The sequence below is a fragment of the Anolis carolinensis genome, chromosome 2, assembly GCF_035594765.1.
Source record: "Anolis carolinensis isolate JA03-04 chromosome 2, rAnoCar3.1.pri, whole genome shotgun sequence".
Classification (NCBI taxonomy): Eukaryota; Metazoa; Chordata; class Lepidosauria; order Squamata; family Dactyloidae; genus Anolis; species Anolis carolinensis.
In genome coordinates this window covers 247,719,921-247,743,698 of record NC_085842.1, presented here as the reverse complement: position 1 = coordinate 247,743,698, position 23,778 = coordinate 247,719,921, and the positions used below count along the sequence as shown (strand labels likewise).

Below are 23,778 nucleotides of genomic sequence, written 5' to 3'. Positions count from 1 at the left end.
ATTAAATTGGAATGATGGAGGCTCTAGATCAAAATGTTTGGATACCAAATGTTCTCTATTCCTGTAGTAGAACAGAGTGTGGCAGAAGGATGGAGGATTGGTGTTGAGCTGATACTGAATGTAATTTGCGTTGTACCTCATGTAACATTGATCTGATGCTGATATATGTATTACTGAAAAACAGCTATATGAAATCATGTGCCACTTATTCCATCTAATTAGATAGTCTACATCAAGGATTCTCAAACTTTTTCAGTTGCGGAGTCCTTTTAAAGTAAACATTTCTCGTGGAACTCCATTAAATGTTATTATCTTATATTATATATAATGTATATATATCAGGGATGGGCAAACTTTTTAACCAACATAAACTTAACAGTATTTCAGTGGAAGACTCCAGGGGCCATGCATTTCAACCCCTTCTGCAATGCAGGAAAAGCACAGTGAACGGTGGGAAGGAAATAGGGTTTTGGAAGCAAGGAAGGCAAGGGGGAAAGGGTATGTGCGGCAGGGAAGGTGAGGAAAAAAACCTTTTGATGGCAAGGGAGGCAAGCAAAAAGATTTTTAGGGGCGAGGGAAGCAAGGAAAAATGCTTTTGGGGCAAGGGAGGTGGGGAGGGGGAGGAGCAGGAAAGAGAAGGAGAGAAAGCTTGGAGGGGAAGAGGGAACCTTGGAGCTCTCAGTATGCTTCACGGAGCCCCAAGGGCTCCATGGAGCACACCTTGAGAACCTCTGGTTTACAAAGTAGGAATGAGCAAAATGAAATATCATCTAAACTCATAATTTTTTGTATATTAAAAAGTGAGTTTTAAAAAAGGTGATTCTGCATGTTACAGATACTTCCTGTTCTGTTTTAGGATTAGTCTGGACCTTTCTCTTTTTCATTTTTTGGTGTAACGCTCTCCCTGGACAAGTGATTGGCGAGGTTTGCCTTGATCTGAGATGGCTTCACATTCTTGTAAAGCTAGTAAACTTGTTGTTTAGGATTAATTCAACACATACCTGGCTAGAAAATTAGATAGAATATAATGGGATTTGGATATAAAAAAGAACTTTAATTTGAACATTGAATACTATTGTAGCAAAGCATTTTAACTATGTTTTTGTTCTTGCAGAATCGTTTGGAAGAAAGCAAGGCCTTATTCAAAACAATCATCACATACCCTTGGTTTTCAAATTCATCAATCATTTTATTTTTAAATAAAAAGGATCTTTTAGAAGAGAAGATTATGTATTCCCATTTGGTCACCTATTTCCCACAGTTCACAGGTAAAACAATATTTCCAAATGTTACTCTTTGACAAGCAATGGCTGCAGAGTGCAAATCTATTTGGTTGACCTACATCAAGAGCAGAAGAGGTATGCTTCAGATTTTGTTGGATTGCAACTCCCATCACTCCTAGCCATTGTATTAAATTGTGTGGAATCATGGGAGCTGTGATCCAACTTCATTTGAAGGACTTTTTTTATGTGTCAGGAGCGACTTGAGAAACTGCAAGTCACTTCTGGTGTGAGAGAATTGGCCATCTGCAAGGATGTTGCAAGTTTCCTGTTCTGGTATATGTCATCAGTGCTGTAATAGTCAATATATCACATATCTTAGTTGCCTGTCACACGTTAAGGATGCATCTTGTGACAATGCAGATATAAGTGTCAATGCAGATCATTTTAATAACAACAGCATTTGCCAGTCATTGAGCCTGGTAGTATACTGCTGCAGGATTCTAAAATATCCTTGCACTAGCAAGTCTGAGCATGGTTGCCCAAATATAAGCAAATCCATTGTTTTTGTTCTGTGCCTTCTAGTCATTTCTGACTCAAGGTGATCCTATCATGTTTTATTGGGGCAAGATTTGTTCAAAGAGGATTTGCCTTTGCTTTTCACCCTGGGCATGTCTACATGGGCCAAATGAAACAGACTCACTTTGCAACCACTGCAGGTAGTCTATATGGCCAGTTTTGCAACAGAGGTGCTGTTTCTACTTTTAATCTGCACAGAGGGGGCTGCAAATTATTCTGGAACATTCTGGAAGCTTTGGAGTGACCCTGGTGTTTTTGAAGTGTAGAACAGCTGGATCAGGCTGGATCCAGTATCTCCATGTCAAACAGACTCATTACTGGTGATGTTTCTCCTGCTGATCGCATGGTTCTCATCTCATCAGAAAGGCCATCACCTTCAAGGCTCTGCAGGGAAGCTGCTTTTAGTTGGTGAAACAGCTGTTGCAGTGAGTGCCCCAATGTGCTGTCAGCCTGGCCAGCTGTCTGAATTCGAAAAGGGCTCCAGACCATTCCCATGTTGTATTCAGGGCAGCTCCTGATGCCACTATTCCAGATTATTTCGGCAGGTGTAGAGACAGGCCCAGTGAGTTTTCACAGCTGAGTGGGGATTCGAATGCTGGTCTCTAGAGTCATAGTCCAATGCCCAAATACCATGCTGGCTCTAAGTGACTGCATATGCTAACAAAATTATGCAGAAAGAAATAAAAAGGCAAGACAGCAAGGACTGTCTTTTAAACAAATTGTTTTGCTTTTGAGCAGGTCCGAAGCAAGATGTTAAAGCTGCTAAAGACTTCATTCTGAATTTATACCAGGAGCAGAATCCAGACAAAGAGAAAGTGATGTATTCCCATTTTACCTGTGCCACTGACACAGAGAACATTCGATTTGTCTTCGCTGCCGTGAAAGACACCATCCTGAATATAAATCTGAAGGAGTTCAACTTGGCATAAGGAAAAGGGGGCTGTTCCTCTCTCCCAGTTACATTTACTGGACAAAATCCTTTGTATTTCACCATTATCAAAGATAGCATTTTCTGACAATTTTCAGCACTCTTCTATCCATGGAAATATTTCTCTAAACAGAAATGAATTCAGCAGATGACGTTTACAGTTCTTAATCTATATACTTTATATATATATAAATATATTACTATATACTTTAATTTTTGTGTTTTAGGTGACTGAAAAAAGGTTCTCTACATCTGACACATGCAGTGTTTCTCACATTTGAGTTATACATTTAAATGACAGATGCCTTGCTATGGCAGTTTCAGTTTAGTTTGTTTGGGATTGAAAAAAAAAATAAAAGTGTATTAAAGCCACAGCTTTACAATTTTACTGTGATTTTCTACCAAAGATGTTCTTAATTAATTTTCTTTAATAGCGATATCACTAGGAAGTTCTTGCTACCTCCCAACACTTCAGGGTTGGACAAAATCCTGAGGGGGAAAGGAAGAAGGTGGTGTGGGGCTATTATTTTTTAACAAAAGTATCCCTTGTGCCATGTACAATCAGTAGAGGCATCCTTCTTGTTCCTCTCCTTCTTGTAGGTATTCAGTGACCCTCAAAAGTCCCTCTCCCATTGTCACCTGCACAGTGCCTTAAACCCTTAATAACTGCCTCATTTCTCTTTGGGGGCGATACCTTTGTTCCCCTGCCCTATGTCATGTGCTCACATGGGGGTGACACCATGAGTTACCACACTGGGTGACACCAGCCTTAGTGACCCCAATGCTTTCGTATGTCATTGGCCATGTTGTTTCAAATACTTCATAATTTAAACATTTTAAATAGCTAGTTGCCAAAAAGTTATACCTTTGGGTTTTCAAATTTAATTATTGAAACAAGACACTGTGCTTGAACTTACAAAGATCTATTTGTCTGCATATTATGCAGCCAAATGCTGTTTGGCAGCCAATGGACTGAAGCCAAAGATTTGTTGGGTCACCAAAGGGTAAAGTGATGTACTTATTTTTCTTGTTATTCTGTCTTTTTATTTTCTGTTTGGTAACACTCAGCTAAATGGGTGTAAAAGTGTGCAGTGGCAAGGAGTGTTGTTTGTGCATGTCTTAGCCATTGCAATTTGCTGCTGATTTGTTTGTGCCAAAACTAGGAAAGCCCCATGTCAAAAATATTGCAGGATTTCCATTTTGATTCTTTTTGTTCAGTCATCTCTTCAAACACTTAAGAGCTCAAATGTTGCTTCTCCTAATCGTTTTAGCTAAGGTGAAGAATGCTATACATGGGCGTTTTCAAATGATGGACCCAAATTCAAAGCAATATATGCTTGAAATTGGGTCCCTCTTTTTGAAACACCCTATATATTTATTTAAATATATTTCTACTCCCTTGTTTAGTCAAAAGGTCCACAATAAAAACAAGGGAGATTACCTTTTCAGGATCCTGAAAACAAGGATCCTGATTTACTAGGAGCATGGTTTATTGGTCATGGCAGCCAGGAGACATAGTAGTTGTCTTCTCAGGGTAGTGTGGCTTCTTCTTCCCAGAAAGCTGCACATTTTTGTCAGGCTTTGAAAGGAAGGTGGGAAAGCTGCCTGATAGGATACAATGGAGCAGACTGGGGAACAGCACTTTTAAAAACCAGGCATACGCTTCACTCAGGTCCACTTGCTAGTCAAATTAAATAATGTTTAAGGCTGGTTGTCTTGCCTTTGCTGTACTTTTGTCATAGCGTTATGAGGCTTTAGCAAGGAATGTGGATCCAGTTTGGCGGAATGCATTAGGTTTATCAGATCCACCTAGGGTCCTCTTAAACCACTGCTTCTCCATGTGGTGGTAGGGGCACTGATTGTCCTCAAGCTAGTTTCTACTGTTCTCAGGACAACTTCCAGGAAAGAAACAATGACAAGCAATGGGTTGCCCCTGGCACACTGTGAGAAACAAAACCTGCCAGTCCAACACAACAGTTAACCTGAGGAGCATTTTGCATAAGGCACCTTGGGGGGTACACCCAGCTTGGGAGCTGATGTTCCCACTTTACACCTACCCTGTTTCCCTGAAAATAAGACATCCCCGAAAAATAAGACCTAGTAGAAGTTTTGCTGAATTACTAAATATAAGGCCTCCCCCGAAAGTAAGACCTAGCAAAATTTTTGTTTGGAAGCATGCCCAGTGCCTGCCAAACAGAACACCAGAGCATGCAGGATTGGTAAATGTACATACCAGTTGTACATGGAAATAATGGTAGTAACAAGAAATTCTTGAAAGGATTCACAGTTTGTCTGGTTATGCTGGTTTGTGATGACAACTACTGTACACTATATAATAAATGTTCAGTTTTTTTGTTCAACAATAAATGTGAATTCTTCTTCAAGGAAAAATAAGACATCCCCCGAAAATAAGACCTAGCACATCTTTGGGAGCAAAAATTAATATAAGACACTGTCTTATTTTCGGGGAAACACGGTAGATGACAGGGAGTCCTGAAATGACATCCATTCATGTGGATTCCCACAACAGTCTTTCCAGAGTTATCCAGCAGTTAGGCTGAATGGTTGGTTTTCATTTGTTAGCAAATATGATGCCTGAATCTAGATCCCTGTTGGACCCAAGGCACTTCAGCCGTAACCTATAAAATTGTAGCTGTCATCTTGCCATGGATCCAGAAAAAGCAAAGCTGGGTAGACATTTTGTAATGACTACCTAGAATGGAACAGTTCAGGGAGGAAAAGAACTGGCCTCATGACAGAGCTGATAGATAATTCCTGCTGCATCTCTCTCCCTCCACTGCAGCTTGATGCAATGATTGCAGCTATTCGACCCCTCAAGGGAAGAGTCTGAAGAAGCTGCATTTCTGAGAAAATTAGAAGTAGCTACAGAGTCACACAACTTTCTCCCCTTAGAATCTGGTTTTGAATGAAAGGTGTGTACCACTGGAACACCAATGACCCTCCAAGTGCATGCATCTAAGTACTCATCCCATGCAAGAATACATTATTTTGTTAGTTTGTGGATTGGGTGAATCAGGAGAAGGGAAAATAGAACTGAGTGAAAAAAAGAGACTAAGATTCTTATATATGGCTAGTGACAAGAGTTTATTAAATCAGAACTCAGAGGATCAAATGTATCCCTTCACCTAAAATCTACTGCACTAGATACCCTTTATACCACCATATGTTGAGAAGCTGTGGTTCTCCAGATAATTGTCAGCTTTGACTATGTTGACAAAAGTGGTTGCAAACTGCAGTCCAGCAACATCTGGAGAGTCACAGTTGCTTGCCCTGAAAACCACCACATAAGCAGGCTTCATTTCTATCTGCTTCTCACTGCTCTTCTGAATCTTCTCAGGATGGTTCCCCAGCTGATTCTGATAGAGACTATTTGCTCCAGTACTAGACAAGCAGTATCTCAAAAAATCTCATCAACTTAAAAAATCATCCTCTTCTGATTAGGAAAAATGGTCAGTTTAATATTTTAAAATGGTAATTTTTAGCTCTGCCTGTGAACTATCATCTTATATGTGCAATCCTTCGAAAGTGGCATGGCCAGTTCAGTAGTTAAATAATCTGTTGTTATTAAGGCAGCAGAAATACAGAAATAAATTCTGTTAATCTAATAACAGAAGCCAAATGAAAGGAAAACAAATTTAAACAGTATAGGAGCCATTGAAATATTTATTGTATACATTTAGAATTTTCAATATATGTTGCCTGCAGCTGATGCTACAGTTGAAGATGCAAATGCATATGTGCAAATCTGATGAAAGTGCTAGTTAAATCAATGAATCTGGACAGCTTTCAAATTCTTGGGACACCATACAATTAATCCTTTGGCATTTCTGGGAATTTTAAAAAAAATACATTTGGTATATCAAAGAATAAAATGTTATGGGGATGACTGCAATGCATTATTGTAACCATCACAGGTAGTTACATAATGGAGCAAGCATGACTTATATATAAATACATACAATTACATTTGGCATGCCATTTACTTTATTTAGCTTTTACAACAAAGCTACAGTTTGGGTAGCTTAAGCACCATCAGCAAGGACTAATCTGCTTCACCACAATCCTCGAAATGGCAGTTTAGGAAGAATATTCTGGCAGCAGACATTTACTACATGCATTCAAATTTCACTTAGTAATTCACTTATCCACTTGCATTCCTTTTCTCTTTCATGAAGTGTTTGTAGGTATTATTGCATGGTCTTCCACAAAAATGTCTATGTAATCTTTCACCATTCAGGCCTATTCTACAGTTTTGAATTTAAATGATAAAGCAGATGATAATGAAAGTTATCCATATTATTGATTTTAAAATTAGAGATGATGCATTCAGTATGGTAAAAGAAATTCTTTGCTCAAAATATTATACAAACCAAAAGACGGTCTGCATGAAATAATATTTCAAAACAAGCTGCTGTACAAGATTTTTTGTGACTTCAAATTAGTGTTAAAAGACCATGCCATTCAAAGCAAATTGTAAAGACACAGCCCTATTTAAATGATCTCTTTTCAATAAACTCATGAGGCACCAGATCATTTTGTTTAAGTTTGCATTGTATAAAAAGTGAATGTTAAAATGATGTTACAGTACCACAAACTGTTTATTTGTATAAAAAACTAAGTAACCTCATGATTGATACATATTAGTAAACAAAAAGGCTTTTCTTGACTAAACTGGTCAGCAGATCATTCATAATATAAGAGCAGTGCTGGTTAAATCAGTCATTCCCTGAAGAATTTAACTGAATTTCAGTGAAATATTAGTATGTGATGAAGCAGTTTGTAACCTATTAAATTAAAATTTCTCTAAATGCTGAAAGAGGAAAGAAAACTCAGATTAAAAGTGAGAAAGGGGACCCTGATTGTTACATAACATCATAAGATTGCTCTAGGCTTTAGACCTTGCAGACTGTGACAAAACAGAAAAAAACTTATAAAAAATTCTTGATTTATTATTATTTATATAATGCATCAAATAAGCCACAATTTGGCAGAGATTATCATTGTCAAATCTTCTCAACACCGGCTAATGCAGATTTTTGATTCAAATTCAGTCTAGGTGAATAATCAGTCACATTCTCTTCATATGCCATTAGTGCAACATGCCAAGCTGCGATCAAATGTTAAGTAGTCTGAACTATGCAGCCTTTGTTTTGTCCATTTTCACCAATTGCACCAAAAGTCATACATTTGATTGGCTTTCCCTCGCTTCTTCCAGCTTTGAGAGAATCCACTGTAAATATTCAAAAGGAAATCACACAATTAGATATGAATAATGTATGCATCACTAGATCACAGAATCATAGAATCACAGAGTTGGAAGAGGCCACATGGGCCATCTAGTCCAGCCCCCTGCCATGCAGGAAAAGTACAAAGTACCCTTGACATATGGCCATCCAGCCTCTGTTTAAAAGTTTCCAAGGAAGAAGCTTCCAGCATACTCCTAGGCAGAAGATAATTCACCAATATATTAAAGTATAGATCGGTGGTTCTCAATCAGGGGTCCCCGGATGTTTTTGGCCTTCAACTCCCGAACAGAACAGAACACCAGAGCATGCACGATCGGTAAATGTATAGAGTGTTGTACATGGAAATATTGGTAGTAACAAGAAATTCTTGATAGGATTCAGTTTGTCTGGTTATACTGGTTTATGATGACAACTACTACAGTATATAATTAATGTTCTTTTTTTTTTGTTCAACAAAAAATGTGAATTCTTCTTCATGGAAAAATAAGACATCCCCTGAAAATAAGACCTAGCGCATCTTTGGGAGCAAGAATTAATATAAGACACTGTCTTATTTTTGGGGAAACACGGTAGGACAAAAACAGCACATTGAATTGTGCCCAGAAATGGATCAGCAGTCAATGAAGCTGTTGCAACAAGGGGGTTGTTTGCTCCCTATAGGAAGCCCAGGTAACAATCTGGGTGCAGATCTTGCGCCAACTGAAGTTTCTGTAACCTCCTAAGGGCCCTCCAATATACATCTCTGTGCATTCAGCCACTCCTTCACTCCAACTGCAAAGAAATGTCTGTATTGGGGAGCTTCAGCAAAGAGGCAAGATTGTTGGAAAATATGGCATAGCTCCACCTGCTGAACTGTTATGCTGCACCTCTACAATTTACATGTTCTAAATGACATAGTTAGAGACACTACCAAACTTTTACATGAGCCAAAGTTTCTGAGAATATTAATTATGGAATATGTCATGCGGACATGACATTTCTGAGCCCTTACCTGTCAAACTCCGGCATGGACATTTTGGTGTTTATACGTCATTATGCACATATATAGACAGCTCACTTAAAAAAATGTAAGCTTCCCCTGAACTGAAGCACATAGGGGCTATATGAAAGTTACCCATTAAGTGCCCTGTTTGGCTGCAATTCCTTGACATCGACTGTTATCATTCTCAAAGAGTTTCAGTGGAAAAGAACAGGCATCTCTACAAACAAGAACCATGGAGACTTGTTTATGTACTAAAGGAAAAGGAAAATGCTACTTGTTCAGTATGCATACATTAGCAGGAGCAAGCAATTCCAGATTGAAGATTATGCTTGCATGTTAGGTAAAGGCAAAGGTTTCCCCTGACATTAAGTCTAGTCATGTCCAACTCTCGGGGTTGGTACTCATCTCCATTTCTAAGCTGAAGAGGTGACGTTGTCCGTAGACACCTCCAAGGTCAGGTGGCTGGCATGACTGCACCGAAGCGGTACCTATTAATCTACCCACATTTTCATGTTTTCAAACTGCTAGGTTGGCAGAAGCTGGGGCTAACAGCGGGAGCTCACTCCGCTCACCGGATTCGAACCACCAACCTTTTGGCCAGCAAGTTCAGCAGCTCAGCGGTTTAATCCGCTGTGCGACCGAGGGCTTGCATGTTACTTCCAGGTATATGAGGTTATAAATGTATAGCAGTATATTAATAAGTATGCAATATTCACCTTGGCATCATGTGGTGTTTTAAAATTAATTATTTTCCCAAACTCTTTGGCATGGAACACAGACTTTACACGTTCCTACAAAAGAAAGAGAAAATATAAGAGAACTTGTCAAAAGTATGTGCAAGCTTAATATCAGTCTGGCATCCTGTTGGTTGCAAACCCTGACTGAAATCCCACTTATGTCTGCATAAGGCTTTTTATTGGAGTACTGCACTGTCATGGAGCCAGATCCCAGGGCTGAATTTCCAAGCCCTGAATCTGACTTCATAACATAAACAATTCTGCAAGCACCTGGCGGAAGAAGATAAAATGAGCCTGGGAACTCAGGGTTGAAAGTATAAACAATTATAATTGATGTAGTGTGTGGGAATGGTAGTAATGTGATCCAGGGGGTGGGATTTGATGATGATATTTGCGTGTGGTATTACGTTGCATCAGAAGTGATAAAATTAGATGTATGTAAACATTAGGTCATTCTCGACTTTTCCAAAGTCATGTATTCTTCAATAAAGATTGGATTTGAGAGCAGCTATCTTTGATCTGCGTTCAGACTGGTCCTTTGAAGTGAGCCTGACATTTAAGTCGAGAATCCAGTTCTCACCCTCCTGCGGAATTCGCAGTGAAGTGATAATGAGTGAAGAAGGAGATCAAAGCCCAAATGGGGCAGGGAGGCCTTTGCAAGGGGCCCGGCCGAAGAGAGAAGAGACGCTGCAAGCCATAGCTTCCTCTACGGGGTACCCCAAGCCGAACGGCGTGACCCAGAGGATTCCCAGGGGAGGAAGAGGCGTCTCTGCGGCTGCAGAAACCAGTTGGGGATCTGGAGGAAGTATGCCGGAGACCGTGGCCCTGCGGTTATCCATCCTGGAAACAAATTTATCCAGGCTGTCGGAAACCGTGGGGAGGCTGGTGCCACTATTGGAAGAGAATCTCCAAAAGGAGCCCATCCGATATGGCGCCGAGAGAGAGCCAAGTAAAGAAGGAGATTGGAGCCAGAGGGGCCAGCGAGCGTCAACGCAGAGTCCCGTGGCGGCAAGGGACGAGGGAGATGAGGAATACTGGCAGGAGCTGGAGTTCCGAGACAGAATGGCGCGCGAAGTGGAGCGCCAGCGAGCTCTGGGAACTCTGAGGCCGCCATCTCCAACAGAGCTCCCAACCCCCCGAATGGGCGTCGGGGTGGAAAGGCCACTGGGGCCAGGGATCGGGTCCAGTGGATTTGCAGACGAAGGCGGAGAGGAGCGGGGGATCCAGGAAGAGGAGGAGGATGTGCCGTACGACGAGGAAAGGCGAGATGAGGGGGCTACAGCGAGGCCAGTATGCGGATGGGCGGAAGGGCCGACAGCGGCGGCAGACTTTCGGGAGCCGCGCAGAATGACCACCGGAGTGGGGCGCGGCGTGTTCCAAGGAGCCGCCCGAGGAAACCTGATGCAACCCTTCCCCATGCCTCCCAGACAGCATCAACGGGCCGCAGAATGGATGCCAAGAAGGGAAGATCTCAAACTGGAATACGGAGGGGAATCAGATGAACTGAACTTTTTTCTAATTAGCATCAGAGGATACATGGAAGACAATGCACACACATTCCCCTCCGAAGCAAGCAGGGTTCGAGCCATCGGCAACACACTAAAGCGAGGAGCAGCCAGCTGGTACGTGCAACTCCATGCCAGACACGACCCATGCCTGAGGTCAGTGCCCCGCTTCCTCGCCGCACTGGAAAACCGGTTCAGAGACCGGCTAGAGCAATTGAGGGCTCGAGACCAGCTGAAAGGAATAAAGCAGAGGGACAAAACAGTGCCCGAGTACGCAGAGGAATTCCTCCACCTCGCGGAAAGGGTACCAGAGTGGTCTGAAGTGACCAAAGTGGAGTTATTTAAAGAGGGACTACGCCCCGAGATTTTCAGCTGGGCAGCGCACAGAGATGACCCCGAAACGCTCCAGGGATGGATTCAACTAGCGGGGCGCGTCGAATCCACCCTGGCCCAAGTAAAGCGCTTCAGGAGCAGCGGCGGCCAGCAAAGACCGGTGGCGAGAGGTCGAGGAGAAACGAGGAAGCAGGAAAGACCCGGAGGGAGGCCGGGGATTCCCTCCAGAGGAGACGACAACAAACCTAAACCGGGATGCTTTGTATGTGGGAAGACGGGCCATCGAGCAGCAGAATGCTGGGCCCGGAAGGGGGAGCCGCCAAAACCCCCGAAGCCCAAGCCAGCAACCGGGAGGCGCGCGGAAGAGGAGGTGCAGGCCCCAGAATCTTCAGAAAAATTGGTGAGTCGGGACAAACGCATGATAGTAGTGCCAATCTGCCTCTCGGGGCTAGAGAATCGGGCCACCTGCAAGGCATTTGTGGATTGTGGTTGTTCTAGAAATATTATAACTCCGGAATTAGCAGGAGCGCTGAAATGCCAGCAGATGGCACTTGACTCCCCAATTGCATTTTCGCAGCTAGATGGATCAGTCGCTGCTGGGGAAGTATCTACAAAGGAAATACGGGGGGTCCCATGTAAAATAGGCAAATGGGAAGGAAGGATATCCTTTGTGATAGCCCCTATTGCCACATACCACGTAATATTAGGGATACCATGGCTCGAACAGGCAAATCCTGAAGTAGATTGGAGAGGAAAGAGCCTAGCATTCAAAGAACAGCAGACGCAATGGGAGATAAGCAAAATTGCAGAAGAGGAGGACGAGGAAGATGAAGCAGGTGAGATAAACCCACAGCTATTGCCTCCTGAATACAGAGACTTTGTGGATGTTTTCAATCAGAAAGAGGCCAGTAAATTGCCTCCCAAAAGGAATATAGAAGTAGAAATTGAAATAACCCCAGGAGCAAACTTACCAAAACCAAAAGTGTATCCCATGTCTGTGCAGGAGAAGGAGGAATTGAGGAAATATATTGATAAAAACCTGGCGCGAGGCTTCATTAAGCCATCCAACTCTCCTCTCGGGGCCCCAGTGTTATTTAGGAGAAAGAAAGACAACTCCCTACGATTGTGCATTGATTATCGAAATTTAAACGCAATTACTAAGGACAACAAATACCCTATGCCCTTAGTAAAGGATTTAATTACCGTATTGAAGAAAGGGAGCATATTTACTAAACTGGATTTAATTGAAGCGTATCATAAATTAAGAATAAAACCGGAGGATACTTGGAAAACTGCATTTTCCTGCGCATTCGGCCATTTTGAATATAAAATTTTGCCTTTCGGTTTAAAAAATGGAGGCGGTTGCTTTATGCAGCTTATAAATGAAATACTACACCCATTGTTGTACAGAGGGGTATTCATATTCCTTGATGATATCTTGATCGTGAGTGAAGATAAGGAAAAGCACGTAAAATTGGTCCGGGAAGTTTTGCAGAGACTAAGGGAAGCAAAGCTGTACGCAAAACTGTCCAAATGTGAATTTAATAAAACTCAAATTGACTTTCTGGGGTATCGGATATCCCCAGAAGGGCTAGCTATGGATCCAGCTAAAGTGTCAGATGTGAAAGAATGGGGAGTGCCTCAAACAAGGAGGCAATTGCAATCATTTCTGGGGTTTGCAAATTTTTACAGACCCTTCATAAAAGGCTTCGCGCAAATAACCGCACCCCTTACTGAACTTTTAAAAACAAAAGGGAAAGGGGAGACAGCAAAAGTAAAAGCTCCTGGCGCCAGACTAAGTTGGACGCCAGAATGCCAAAAGGCATTCGAAACCCTAAAAGAATGCTTCACAGAAGGACCCATCCTAAAACACCCCGATATCAGGAGCCCTTTCATAATCCATTGCGATGCCTCAGACTGTGCATACGGGGCAGTACTATTGCAAAAAGATCAAAATGGGAACTTAAAACCCTGTGGATATTTGTCCCGGAAGTTCAGCGAAACTGAAAAAAGTTGGCCAATATGGGAAAAAGAGGCATTAGCCATATTAAAAGCCTTAGAATGCTGGCGACACTTCCTCGAAGGAAGCGGAATCCCATTTGAAATTTGGTCTGACCATAAGAACCTCCAGTATTTAAAATCTCCTAGAAAATTATCTCCCAAACAAATTAGATGGGCGCAATACTTCAGTAGATTCGATTTCCAATTAAAGTTTTTTCAAGGGAAGCAGAATGTCTTGGCAGATGCTCTTTCACGCATGCCTCAACACGAAGGCATAACCACAGCAAAAGAGGGGACAATATTCTCTGACAAACAATGGGGCTTAGCTGTCAGGACAAGAGCACAAACCCAAAAGGAGAACACGGCTTTTGTTGAACTCGGCGGAGAAGATAATTGGGGAAATGAGCTGAAACAGTCTTATGAAGGAGATCAATGGATCGCATCCAACGCAGAAAAGGGGGAGCAGAAGGGGGGATTTTGGTTTGTAAACAAGAAACTGTATATCCCAGCAATATTAAGGATTAAGATTTTGCGTCGTTTTCACAACAACCAGAGCGCTGGTCATACAGGAATTACAAAAACAACAAAGGCAATAGCAAAACATTGTTGGTGGCCAGGAATGAGGAAGGACATAAAGAATCATGTTGTTCAATGTGATGATTGTGCCAGAAATAAATCGAGAGGAGGGAAGCCTATGGGATTATTACAAACGGTAGCGGAACCTACCAGACCTTGGGAATGTGTAGCTATGGACTTTGTGGGGGAACTGCCGGTTAGCAAAGGACATCGTTATATTTGGACAGTATTAGACCTGTTTTCTAAACAAGCCCACTTTATAGCGCTGACGAAACTACCATCGGCCGAGAAACTAGCTGAACTGTACATAAATCATATTTACAAACTGCATGGATGTCCCAGTAGAGTGGTCAGTGACAGAGGAGTACAATTCACAGCAAAATTTTGGGAAAAATTCTTGGAAATGCTAGGAGCAGAAAGGAGTCTAAGTTCTGCTTTTCACCCCATGACAAACGGGGCGGTAGAACGTACTCAGCAGACGCTTGGGCAGTTCCTTCGAATGTACTCTAACATGAGACAAAATGACTGGTCTAGGTGGTTGGCTTTTGCGGAACTAGCTTTTAATTCGACTATACATTCAGCAACAAATAAAACCCCCTTTGAAGTAGTTTACGGGTATGAAATACAGCCTTTACCCCAGTTGCCAAGATGGACAGAAAATGAGGAAACAGAGGCAGGGAAATGGAAAACGCAAATGCTAGAATGCTGGAGTCAAGTGACTGCATCCTTAAAGGAAGCACACAAAAAGTATAAAGCGTTCGCAGACAGAAAGAGGGTGGAAGGCGATAAATTAGATAAAGGAGATCTAGTGTGGTTAAGTACCCAAAACATCAAATTGGGGCTACCTTCAAGAAAACTGAGCCCCAAATATATTGGACCATTCAGAATACAGGGTGTTATCAATGAAGTAACTTTCCAGTTGGCATTGCCAAAAAGTTTAGGGAAAATACACCCAGTATTCCATCGCAGCTTACTGAAAAAGTATATGGGGACTTTGGACAAAATGGACACATAGAGTTATTGTTTGATTTGTTTCAGAACTATGATGAAAGAAGAACCGAAGAGGAGGACGAAGAAAACGAGGGCGCCATGTCATGGAGCCAGATCCCAGGGCTGAATTTCCAAGCCCTGAATCTGACTTCATAACATAAACAATTCTGCAAGCACCTGGCGGAAGAAGATAAAATGAGCCTGGGAACTCAGGGTTGAAAGTATAAACAATTATAATTGATGTAGTGTGTGGGAATGGTAGTAATGTGATCCAGGGGGTGGGATTTGATGATGATATTTGCGTGTGGTATTACGTTGCATCAGAAGTGATAAAATTAGATGTATGTAAACATTAGGTCATTCTCGACTTTTCCAAAGTCATGTATTCTTCAATAAAGATTGGATTTGAGAGCAGCTATCTTTGATCTGCGTTCAGACTGGTCCTTTGAAGTGAGCCTGACACTGCACTGGTTGGGATTATCTAGCCCCGTCCCCTTGAAAGCCCTTCTTCATACTGTCTCTCCCTCAGCGCATCCGTGTAGTGATCAGTACAGATCAGAGGGTGAATGGAAAGTGTCCTGGTGAGATATGTACAGCCAGATTAATAAGATATTCTCTGGAACTGCCTCTGGAGGTACTGGATGATGTTTCCATTGTATGTCTGGCTACAGCCACACAGCTCCCAATCGTCCTCTGCTTTCTGCCAGCCATTATACGGCAGTGTCCTCCGTCTTCACAAACCACTTATGTTTTTCGCTGTTTCTTCTTCACTGTCTTCTAATTTTTTATTTTTTTTTAGTTTTATGGCTATGAATATGGGATGAGATGCTTAACTTTAAACGCAGAAAATAAGTTGCAACTTCTTTGTCCCCAAGCAGCTGATAAAGTTGCTTAGCCTTTACTTGCACAGCCTTTACTTGCAGAGAATTTTTAGGAGGTGCAATTTGCTTAGACAAAATTAACAGTTACCCCATACCAGTATACCATACCAGCCTGCACAAAAACATATAGTATTTTGCCATTAAGGATAAAAACTCTAATATTAAAATAAATCACCATTAAAACCGTCCAAGAGCAAGTGTTCAATGTTCAAATCATAATGCTTTTGATTGAATTTTGGTTAAAGACTGTGTGTTAGGAAGCGGGTAAGTTTCCATAGACTGAAGTTTCTTTTTGAAAGCAGTGATTTCGAAAGAAGTGTTAAGCAAGATCTCTAAATGGTCCAAAATGGTGAAAAATATTGTTCCAGAGCAATTTTAATAAATGTTTATTTTTTTACGGTTAACCATGTAAAAACTATTCCTACCATTACACACTAATTTTCAGTTCCATTATCTTGGGAAACGGGAATGAGAAAGAACTTGGGACTGATGTACAGTTAAGGCAAGCAAGGCAGTGGAAATGCTCCCTGCTTTCTTCCTTCATACTCTTCTGTACAGATTAAACGAAGGAGTGCTCACTTAACGGCTCATTTTCTGTGGCAAAATGCAAGGAAGTAGGGGTAAAAAAAGGAAAGGGGTCCATAAGCAAAGGTAGAAGTCTAAATTTTGGTTTCACTGTGAAATTTCACATGCAGTTACTCCATTAATATCCCCCCACTAATCCAATAAACTGTTTTTGAAATAGATTTTTATAGGCTCTGTTGTTCTGACTTGTTAAATGTGAAGATATAAAGAATAAATCAGCAAATAATTTTAAAAGTTGCCACACAAAACTACAATTTAAATGTGTGTTTTTTTAAAAAAAAACTTTCTAAAGTCAACATAATTGTCAAAATCCATTACAATAACATAAAAATATCTAACCTGATGGGTGGAAAACTAAACAAATATTATCCAAAGAGTGAGCTTCAGACTATGGCATTCGCTTGCACAATTGTGAAATCCAATGTAACTATACTGGGATGTATTTATGGTTCATGAAACATGCATTAGACATTAGGCAATATCTTGTTTTATTACATGCAAAGCATCGAAACTCATACCTTTGCTTCAATGCGCAACCTCCGCCCATCAACAATGAATGGCGCCTTGGTAAATTCATCATATGTATATTGCCATTCACATGTTAATTGTCCAAATGTACCTCTTGTCACAAACAATATACCACTAAACAAAAATGCAAAATAATGTATTAAAATACCACACGTAGAAATGCAATAATGTTGTAGTTGAAAGTTCTTGTGTGCCTATGTTTAAATGGTCTCTAGGTCATCCACTTCAATATTTTCTCAACTTATCTATGGACTTCAAATTACTCTTTGTCCAAGGAGCCCTCCTTAATCAACTCCTTAATCAACTATGTTTGTATGTGTATATACAGTACATGTGCATTTCAATTACACCAGTCAGCTTGGAAAAACTTCCTATTTAATAGATATAAAAATAAACATACAAAGAGAACAGCTTGCATTTAAATAATTCTGGAGAAAAATATGGAAAAGAACTGTCAACAGTAATATATGTTAGTTAGGCGATCAGGCATTTTGGTAACAGATCATTGTTACTTAATTGGTTCATCGATATATCATGGAATTGTAGTCACTTCAGTTAGGACACCTGCATATTTAGAATTCTGCATTCTTTACATGAATAAATAAGGGTTCTGTTGATGTAAAATCTCACACTCCTTAGATTCTTATATCTACAAAACAGCTGTTAACAAATCTATTACAAGTATATCCTGTTGTGCATTACGCATTAAACAGTTTGTTAGCTCTGTAATGGAACTGCTCAATTATAATTCTCACAGACAAGTCTACTTACGAAGACGTAAGACCTCAACATGTGGCCAAGTTCACTGGTTCATTTGATTATTAAAAGTGAAGGAAGAAAAACAGCTTGTACAAATTTGTCAGAAAAAAGGGAAATCTTACCTTTTTGTTAACATTAGCAAATCTGTATTATTAACCATTGCATGTGCAATGTATCTCAGTTTTCCAAATCTTCCATTTTCAATGTTCTAAAAGAAAAAGAGGATAGTATAAAAGTTCTGTAGAGTATATATTATTTTGAAGAAAAGATAAAGTTTAATAGTTATTTTTTCCAATTTCATATAAGATCTTATAAAATTGAATGTATTTATCTTGAAGACATTAAACATCTGCTACTATTAGGTAGAACTATCTTGCTCAACTAATTTTACAATACAGGTTGAGTATACCTTATCTAAAATGCTTGGAACCTGAAATATTTTGGATTTCAGATTTATTTATTTTGGATTTTGGAATACCTGTGTTTGCATATACCAACATAATGAGATATCTTGAAGATGAGAACAAATCTAGACACAGAATTGGTTTATATTTCATATACATCTTAGATCAGAGCTTTCCAAACATTTCATGTCAGTGACACACTTTTAAGATATGCATCATTGCATGACGAAATAATTCAGTTTTATCAGCAAATTAGAAGTTAAACCAATTCCTTAGAAGAAATGCAGATACAATAATAATGAAATGTATGGGATACCACATATCTCATGAAAACTTTAAATTTGTAATTTTAAAACAACAACAATAACAATAATACCATGTGATTTATTGCTTATTTCATATAGACTCAGAGGTTTCTCAGTATGTCTGTGTGCCTACAAACTGCAGACATCACACACTAACAAGTTGCAACACACAGTTTTGAAAGCTCTGCTTTAAGTAATGTCAAACATTTAAAAAATAATAATTTTGTACATGAAACAAATTTGTGTCTACTGAACCATCAGAAAGAAAAAGTGCCACTATCTCAGCCACCCATGTGAACAATTTGGGATTTTGGGCTATTTCAGAATTCTGTACAAGGGATAGACAACCTATGCAGTAGCATACTGATGTTTTTAATCACATATTTTAAAATCATTATTAAAAATATTTATTACATTATCCCATACAACACTTAAACTTTCTGGAATATTGACTGAAGAGGTTTTATATCTGAAGAAGGAAGGCACAATACTGGGGTCTGCTTTGAAAAGTGTATAGCCTTGTAAGTATGAGGCTGTTTTCAGATTGCTAGAATTTTAGAAAAATGCACCTTTTCAAAAAGTAAAGACCATTTCTACATGAATTCGCTCAGCCATTACTTAATTTATATGATGGAATTACCTTTAATCTCTCAGTGTCAACTTTTATATAGGGTTTTTGTCAAGCTGAGCAATTATTGATACACATAATACAGGGTGGGTGGTAACTGATAGGATAATTTGTCAACCACACTCATCAGCTATTAAGAACAAATAAAATATGGTAGGTTACAATCCCATTGTAATTGAATAGGGAGGTACCCTAATTCATCTAGAAGGAGTGGGAGGAATATGTGTGTCCACCATGCTGACACGGTTTCTTACTGTGCATTAATCCTAATTAAGAAACCCAAGGACAACTTGAACATTTTCTCTCTCCCCTCACCCCCTCAATAAGTAATTCAATCCAGTCTTCAAATCACATAGTCTAGGGCTAGATGCTAATACTTATCACTGATGTGATTGCATTCTATAAAAAACTGAATATGCAGGCTAACATGTTTTAATATTACTCTTAAACATGAAGTTATCAAAGAGTTACCATATAGGATCTAGAAATTCCTACAGAGGATACCTCTCTAGGAATTTCTAGATCATCCTGAGTGACTCAGTGGTAGGCTGGGACTAGAAATTGGGGGATTTAATGGTGTTTGGTTGAAATTGAATCTACAATTTCAAGTAGCCACAGTATGGCTGGGACCACCCATGTGTTTTTATTGTACATATATTTCAGGTGAACAAGCCATATTTAATAAAAAATAATTAGATTAAATGGTGTAACTGAGAAAATAATGTATAAAATGTTACTTCCTATTACAACTTAAATAGCAGAAATTCTATATATAATGCATAGTAAATTGTAGGTATTAAATTAATGTATTGTGTAGTGAAGCAAAACCTCTAAATTCCATGATATATGTGTATGCACATGTTTTGCTAAATTTTCATTTTAGTATTTATAGGACCCCAAGCAGTTTTACAATGTTCTAAAATGCACACATTTTCTTATCATATTATATAAAAGCAAAATGTAGAAATATTTTATTGTGGAAGAAAAGTTCAATAAGATCAGTATATCTTATTCAGAGAGCGAGAGGGAGATAAAAAAATATTAAGAACAGGGCATTAAAATAACAATGAAAGACAGCTGAAAACAATAAAAGAAAGTGTCTCTGGAGCCCATCTAAAACATCAACATAAAATATTATGATTGTCTAGAAAGGCAGCTTGATAAGCGAAGAGTCACTGGTGAAAAGTGCTTGTCTCCATCGCCCAATAATCTCATTTTTTGGGTAGGTTTACAAGCAAGGTCTGAAGCAAAGTCTGGGGGTGCTATTCAAACATCAAGCATTCCTTCAAATAAATAACTTGGTCCCAAACAGTTTAGGTCAGGCATGTTAAACTTCTTTACCTCTGAAGGTTCACCCAGCAAGGGTAATAAACACACATGCAAGTACAGGCAGTCCCCGAGTTACAAACATCCGATTTACATGCAATTCCTACTTAAGAACATGTGTGTGTGCGGTGGTGGTGGAGCTCGGTAGATTCAGGAGTGGACATGCCAATCAACAGCACACTCCAGGTCCTTTGGAGTATTTGAAAATGTCTAAGAATTTACATGCACAGGTAAAAATAAATAAACGTCGATCCAAGTGGCTTTAAAAGTTTAATTCCATGCAAATTTTATTTGGTTAATTTTGGTTAGAATGGTGTGCAGTTAGAGCCACTGTGTGGTTGTTACTGCTGTCTGTATCCTCATTCGAAAGATTTAATCTCATTTCCTGTCTGTGAGAGAACAAGAAGTGAGAGGAAATCAACCCCAAGGAAGGGAAGTTCACTCCTGCAAGAATTATCATAGGTGTCTCCACTGAAGCTTTATCACCAATTCTTGTTTCCACAACAACCCAAAATGTTCAAAATCCAATTGCCACAGGAACAGAAAGTGAGGTGAAATCTTCTGAACAGGGATACAGTCAGCAAAACAAATGTTACAGGGGATTAACCCTTTCCTATGCTATCTAATTTTTTTTTAATGCTGGAGTTACACTTCAAAAATATAATTGTTCTGACTTAGATAAAAATTCAATTTAAGAACAGACCTACAGAACCTATCTTGTTCTTAACCTGGGGGCTGTCTGTATTGTAGAAAGGATGGAAGGGAATATGGGCAAAAAGAAACTCAACATTGAGCTGAGGACGGGGATGACTGAAGGAGAATAGCAAAAAGCAATATACTATACAGTAGAGTCTCACTTATCCATCATAAACTGGCGGGCAGAATGTTGGATAAGTGAAACTGATGGATAACAGTGTGGGTGCTTGCTTGCCCACCCTCCTTCCCTCGCTCACTTACCAGGCCGGGTCCCAGCAGCAGCGACGGCAGCACCAGGACCCAGGGGGGTGAGTGAGTGAGCGAGCGAGGGAGGACCTTTGTCGCTCTCCGTCCCTCGCCCGCTCTCCATCCCTCGCTCACTCACCGGCTGGGTTCTGGCAGCACCTGTGGGGTTAGTGAGTGAGTAAGCGAGGGAGGGAGGGCCTTTGCCTGCCCTCCATCCTTCACTCACTCACTGGCTGGGTTCCGGCAGCACCAGGACCTGGTGGGGTGAGAGAGTGAGGGAAGGTCTTTGCCATCGGATAATATGGAGTGTCGGATAAGCAGTAGTCGGATAAGCGGGGCTCTACTGTATTTATAGAAAATGTTGCTACAGCAAAGACAACACAAATCAGAGGAAATGTGAAGGTATACTGAACACAATGGCATGAACCAATTCTAAAACAAAGATCAAGAATTTCCAGTAGAACAATAACTTGAAATTACTGTGGTGATGGTGTGAGGTGGAAGTTCACTCATTCAGCTCTGTGGAAAGGACAGGTTGCCTATCTTTTTTTGTAGTTCTCATACAAATGGAATTATCTGCGCCTGTGCAGTGAGTGCAGGTTGGAAACATATGCAAGATTTTTTGGAGGTAACCCTAGCCCCACCAGCACTACTATATAGCACACTTCCCACCTAAACATAGTTTCATGAAAACTGCAAATTAGGGGTGTAAGAACAAGTTGAGATACCTGCTTGAATGTGGCCATGATTAAGCCACAACTCTACGGACTAATAAACTCTCAAAATGGTGAGAGAAAGTAAAGTAAGATAATGAAAGGATCAAATTGAGAAAAAAATATATGCCTGTAGTGAATGTATTCCGAGTTGTACTGTAGTAGGTCATGTATCTGAGAAGTACCCAAACAGTCCTTGACAACATGTAAGTGTGCTGACACTGTAAAGTGGTACAAAGTAGGGTTCAAGTTTTTGGAACATAAGTAGAAACTAGTCTTGAACCCAGAACAAGGTGCCAATCATCTAAGTTGAGGATACAAGTATACCCTTCTGTCTGAGTCATGAAGCAATAAGAGCTGTACACTTGGTGAGGACATGAAGAGCCATGGATAATCCAAAGAATGCCAAAATACTATGCTTTTCCATCCATAGCAAATGAAAGAAGTCACCTGTGTGAAGGATGAATCCCTATATAACAAGAAGCATCCTTGAGATCAAGTGTCACAAACCAATCTCCCTTCTGTAACAGGAGAAAAATGGAGGTTAGGGTAGAATGTAGGCAACAACATCCCTGAGATCTACAATGAGGTGAAGACCATCATCTTTCTTGATCACAGTAAATACTGGGAGAAGAAACCATGATTCATCAATGAAGTCTGGATGGGTTCGATGTCACTTTTCCTGAGCAAGGTGGAACCTTCGTCTAGCAATGTACTGGAAAGGGGAGTAATGACGTATCTCCTTGGAAGGGTATTCTGCAAATTCTAGGGTATACCCTTTCCAAACAGTATTGAGGATCCAGGAATTGGTAGTAATCGCAGTCCAGGAATTATGGAAAAGTGCCAGCCTGTTGCATGAATGGCATGGCAGTCAAAGACACCTATTGTCTTGGTTGACACCCTTTTTCTTGAAAGAAGTACTGACCTGAGACTTGTTCCTTTTTGGAAGATGCAGCTAGGAATAGGAGCATCAGAATGCATTGGACTGCAAGACCTCCGTACATTAGAGCCAGGTTGTTCCACTGAAAGTGATGCCTGCATGGTTGTTGAGATCTCCATCTTTTGAGTGAGCTCCAAATTCTCATTAATCTCCTGGCTGAACTAGCCATATCCATTGCAAAGCATGTCTTCAATGACTGATCTTATATCAAGAAACCTTAGCCAAGCATGCCTCCTGAAAGCCACCACACCCACAAGAACCTGGATGAGCAATCTGTGACATAGCAACCAATTCTGGCACTGCTAATAGCCATCATGAGAAAAAAAATTTTCAGATGGTTATTAGTGCAGTGAAGAAAATCAGTGAAGGCTCAAGATGCAGCTTGGGCACTGCATTGGTTTAAATGAAATTTAAGTCAGTTTAAATTTGATCCAGAAAAAAGCCTGATCTGGGAACCTGATACAAAAATATCTTTCTGCCAGGAGTCAAAAACTTTTTTTTATTTATACAGACTTTTACTTATTAGCTGGTTGTAGCAGGAAGATCTTTTAGCGGATTGTGCTGTATTATAATGTTTTGCTATGTCTTTAATGGTTTTAAAACTGCTTTATATTAGTGTTTTTAGTGTTTTTAAAATATGTTTAAAACT

The 23,778-nt window shown here is 40.1% G+C and overlaps 2 protein-coding genes across 3 annotated transcripts in view; one reads left to right on the top strand and one right to left on the bottom strand.

Moving 5' to 3' along the window:
* Positions 1-3,101, top strand: part of LOC100560231 (guanine nucleotide-binding protein subunit alpha-14) — a 40,807-nt gene extending 37,706 nt beyond the window's left edge. Inside the window, exons 6-7 of the mRNA XM_003216526.4 lie at positions 1,115-1,268; positions 2,538-3,101. Of these exons, the coding sequence (XP_003216574.3) occupies positions 1,115-1,268; positions 2,538-2,728 (345 nt within the window). The 3' untranslated portion in view covers positions 2,729-3,101. The remainder of the gene's footprint in view (positions 1-1,114; positions 1,269-2,537) is intronic.
* A 3,292-nt stretch (positions 3,102-6,393) lies between these two features.
* The window catches only part of vps13a (vacuolar protein sorting 13 homolog A), a 206,501-nt gene continuing 189,116 nt past the window's right edge, over positions 6,394-23,778 (bottom strand). Inside the window, exons 69-72 of one of the 2 annotated variants that reach the window (XM_016991003.2) lie at positions 17,994-18,079; positions 17,103-17,226; positions 9,693-9,767; positions 6,394-7,978 (exon numbers count right to left, since the gene is read on the bottom strand). In XM_016991003.2, coding sequence (XP_016846492.1) covers positions 7,928-7,978; positions 9,693-9,767; positions 17,103-17,226; positions 17,994-18,079 — 336 coding nt within the window. In that variant the 3' untranslated portion in view covers positions 6,394-7,927. Of the gene's footprint in view, positions 7,979-9,692; positions 9,768-17,102; positions 17,227-17,993; positions 18,080-22,639; positions 22,711-23,778 lie in introns of those variants that run through there. The other variant, XR_010003415.1, reaches the window with a different exon arrangement.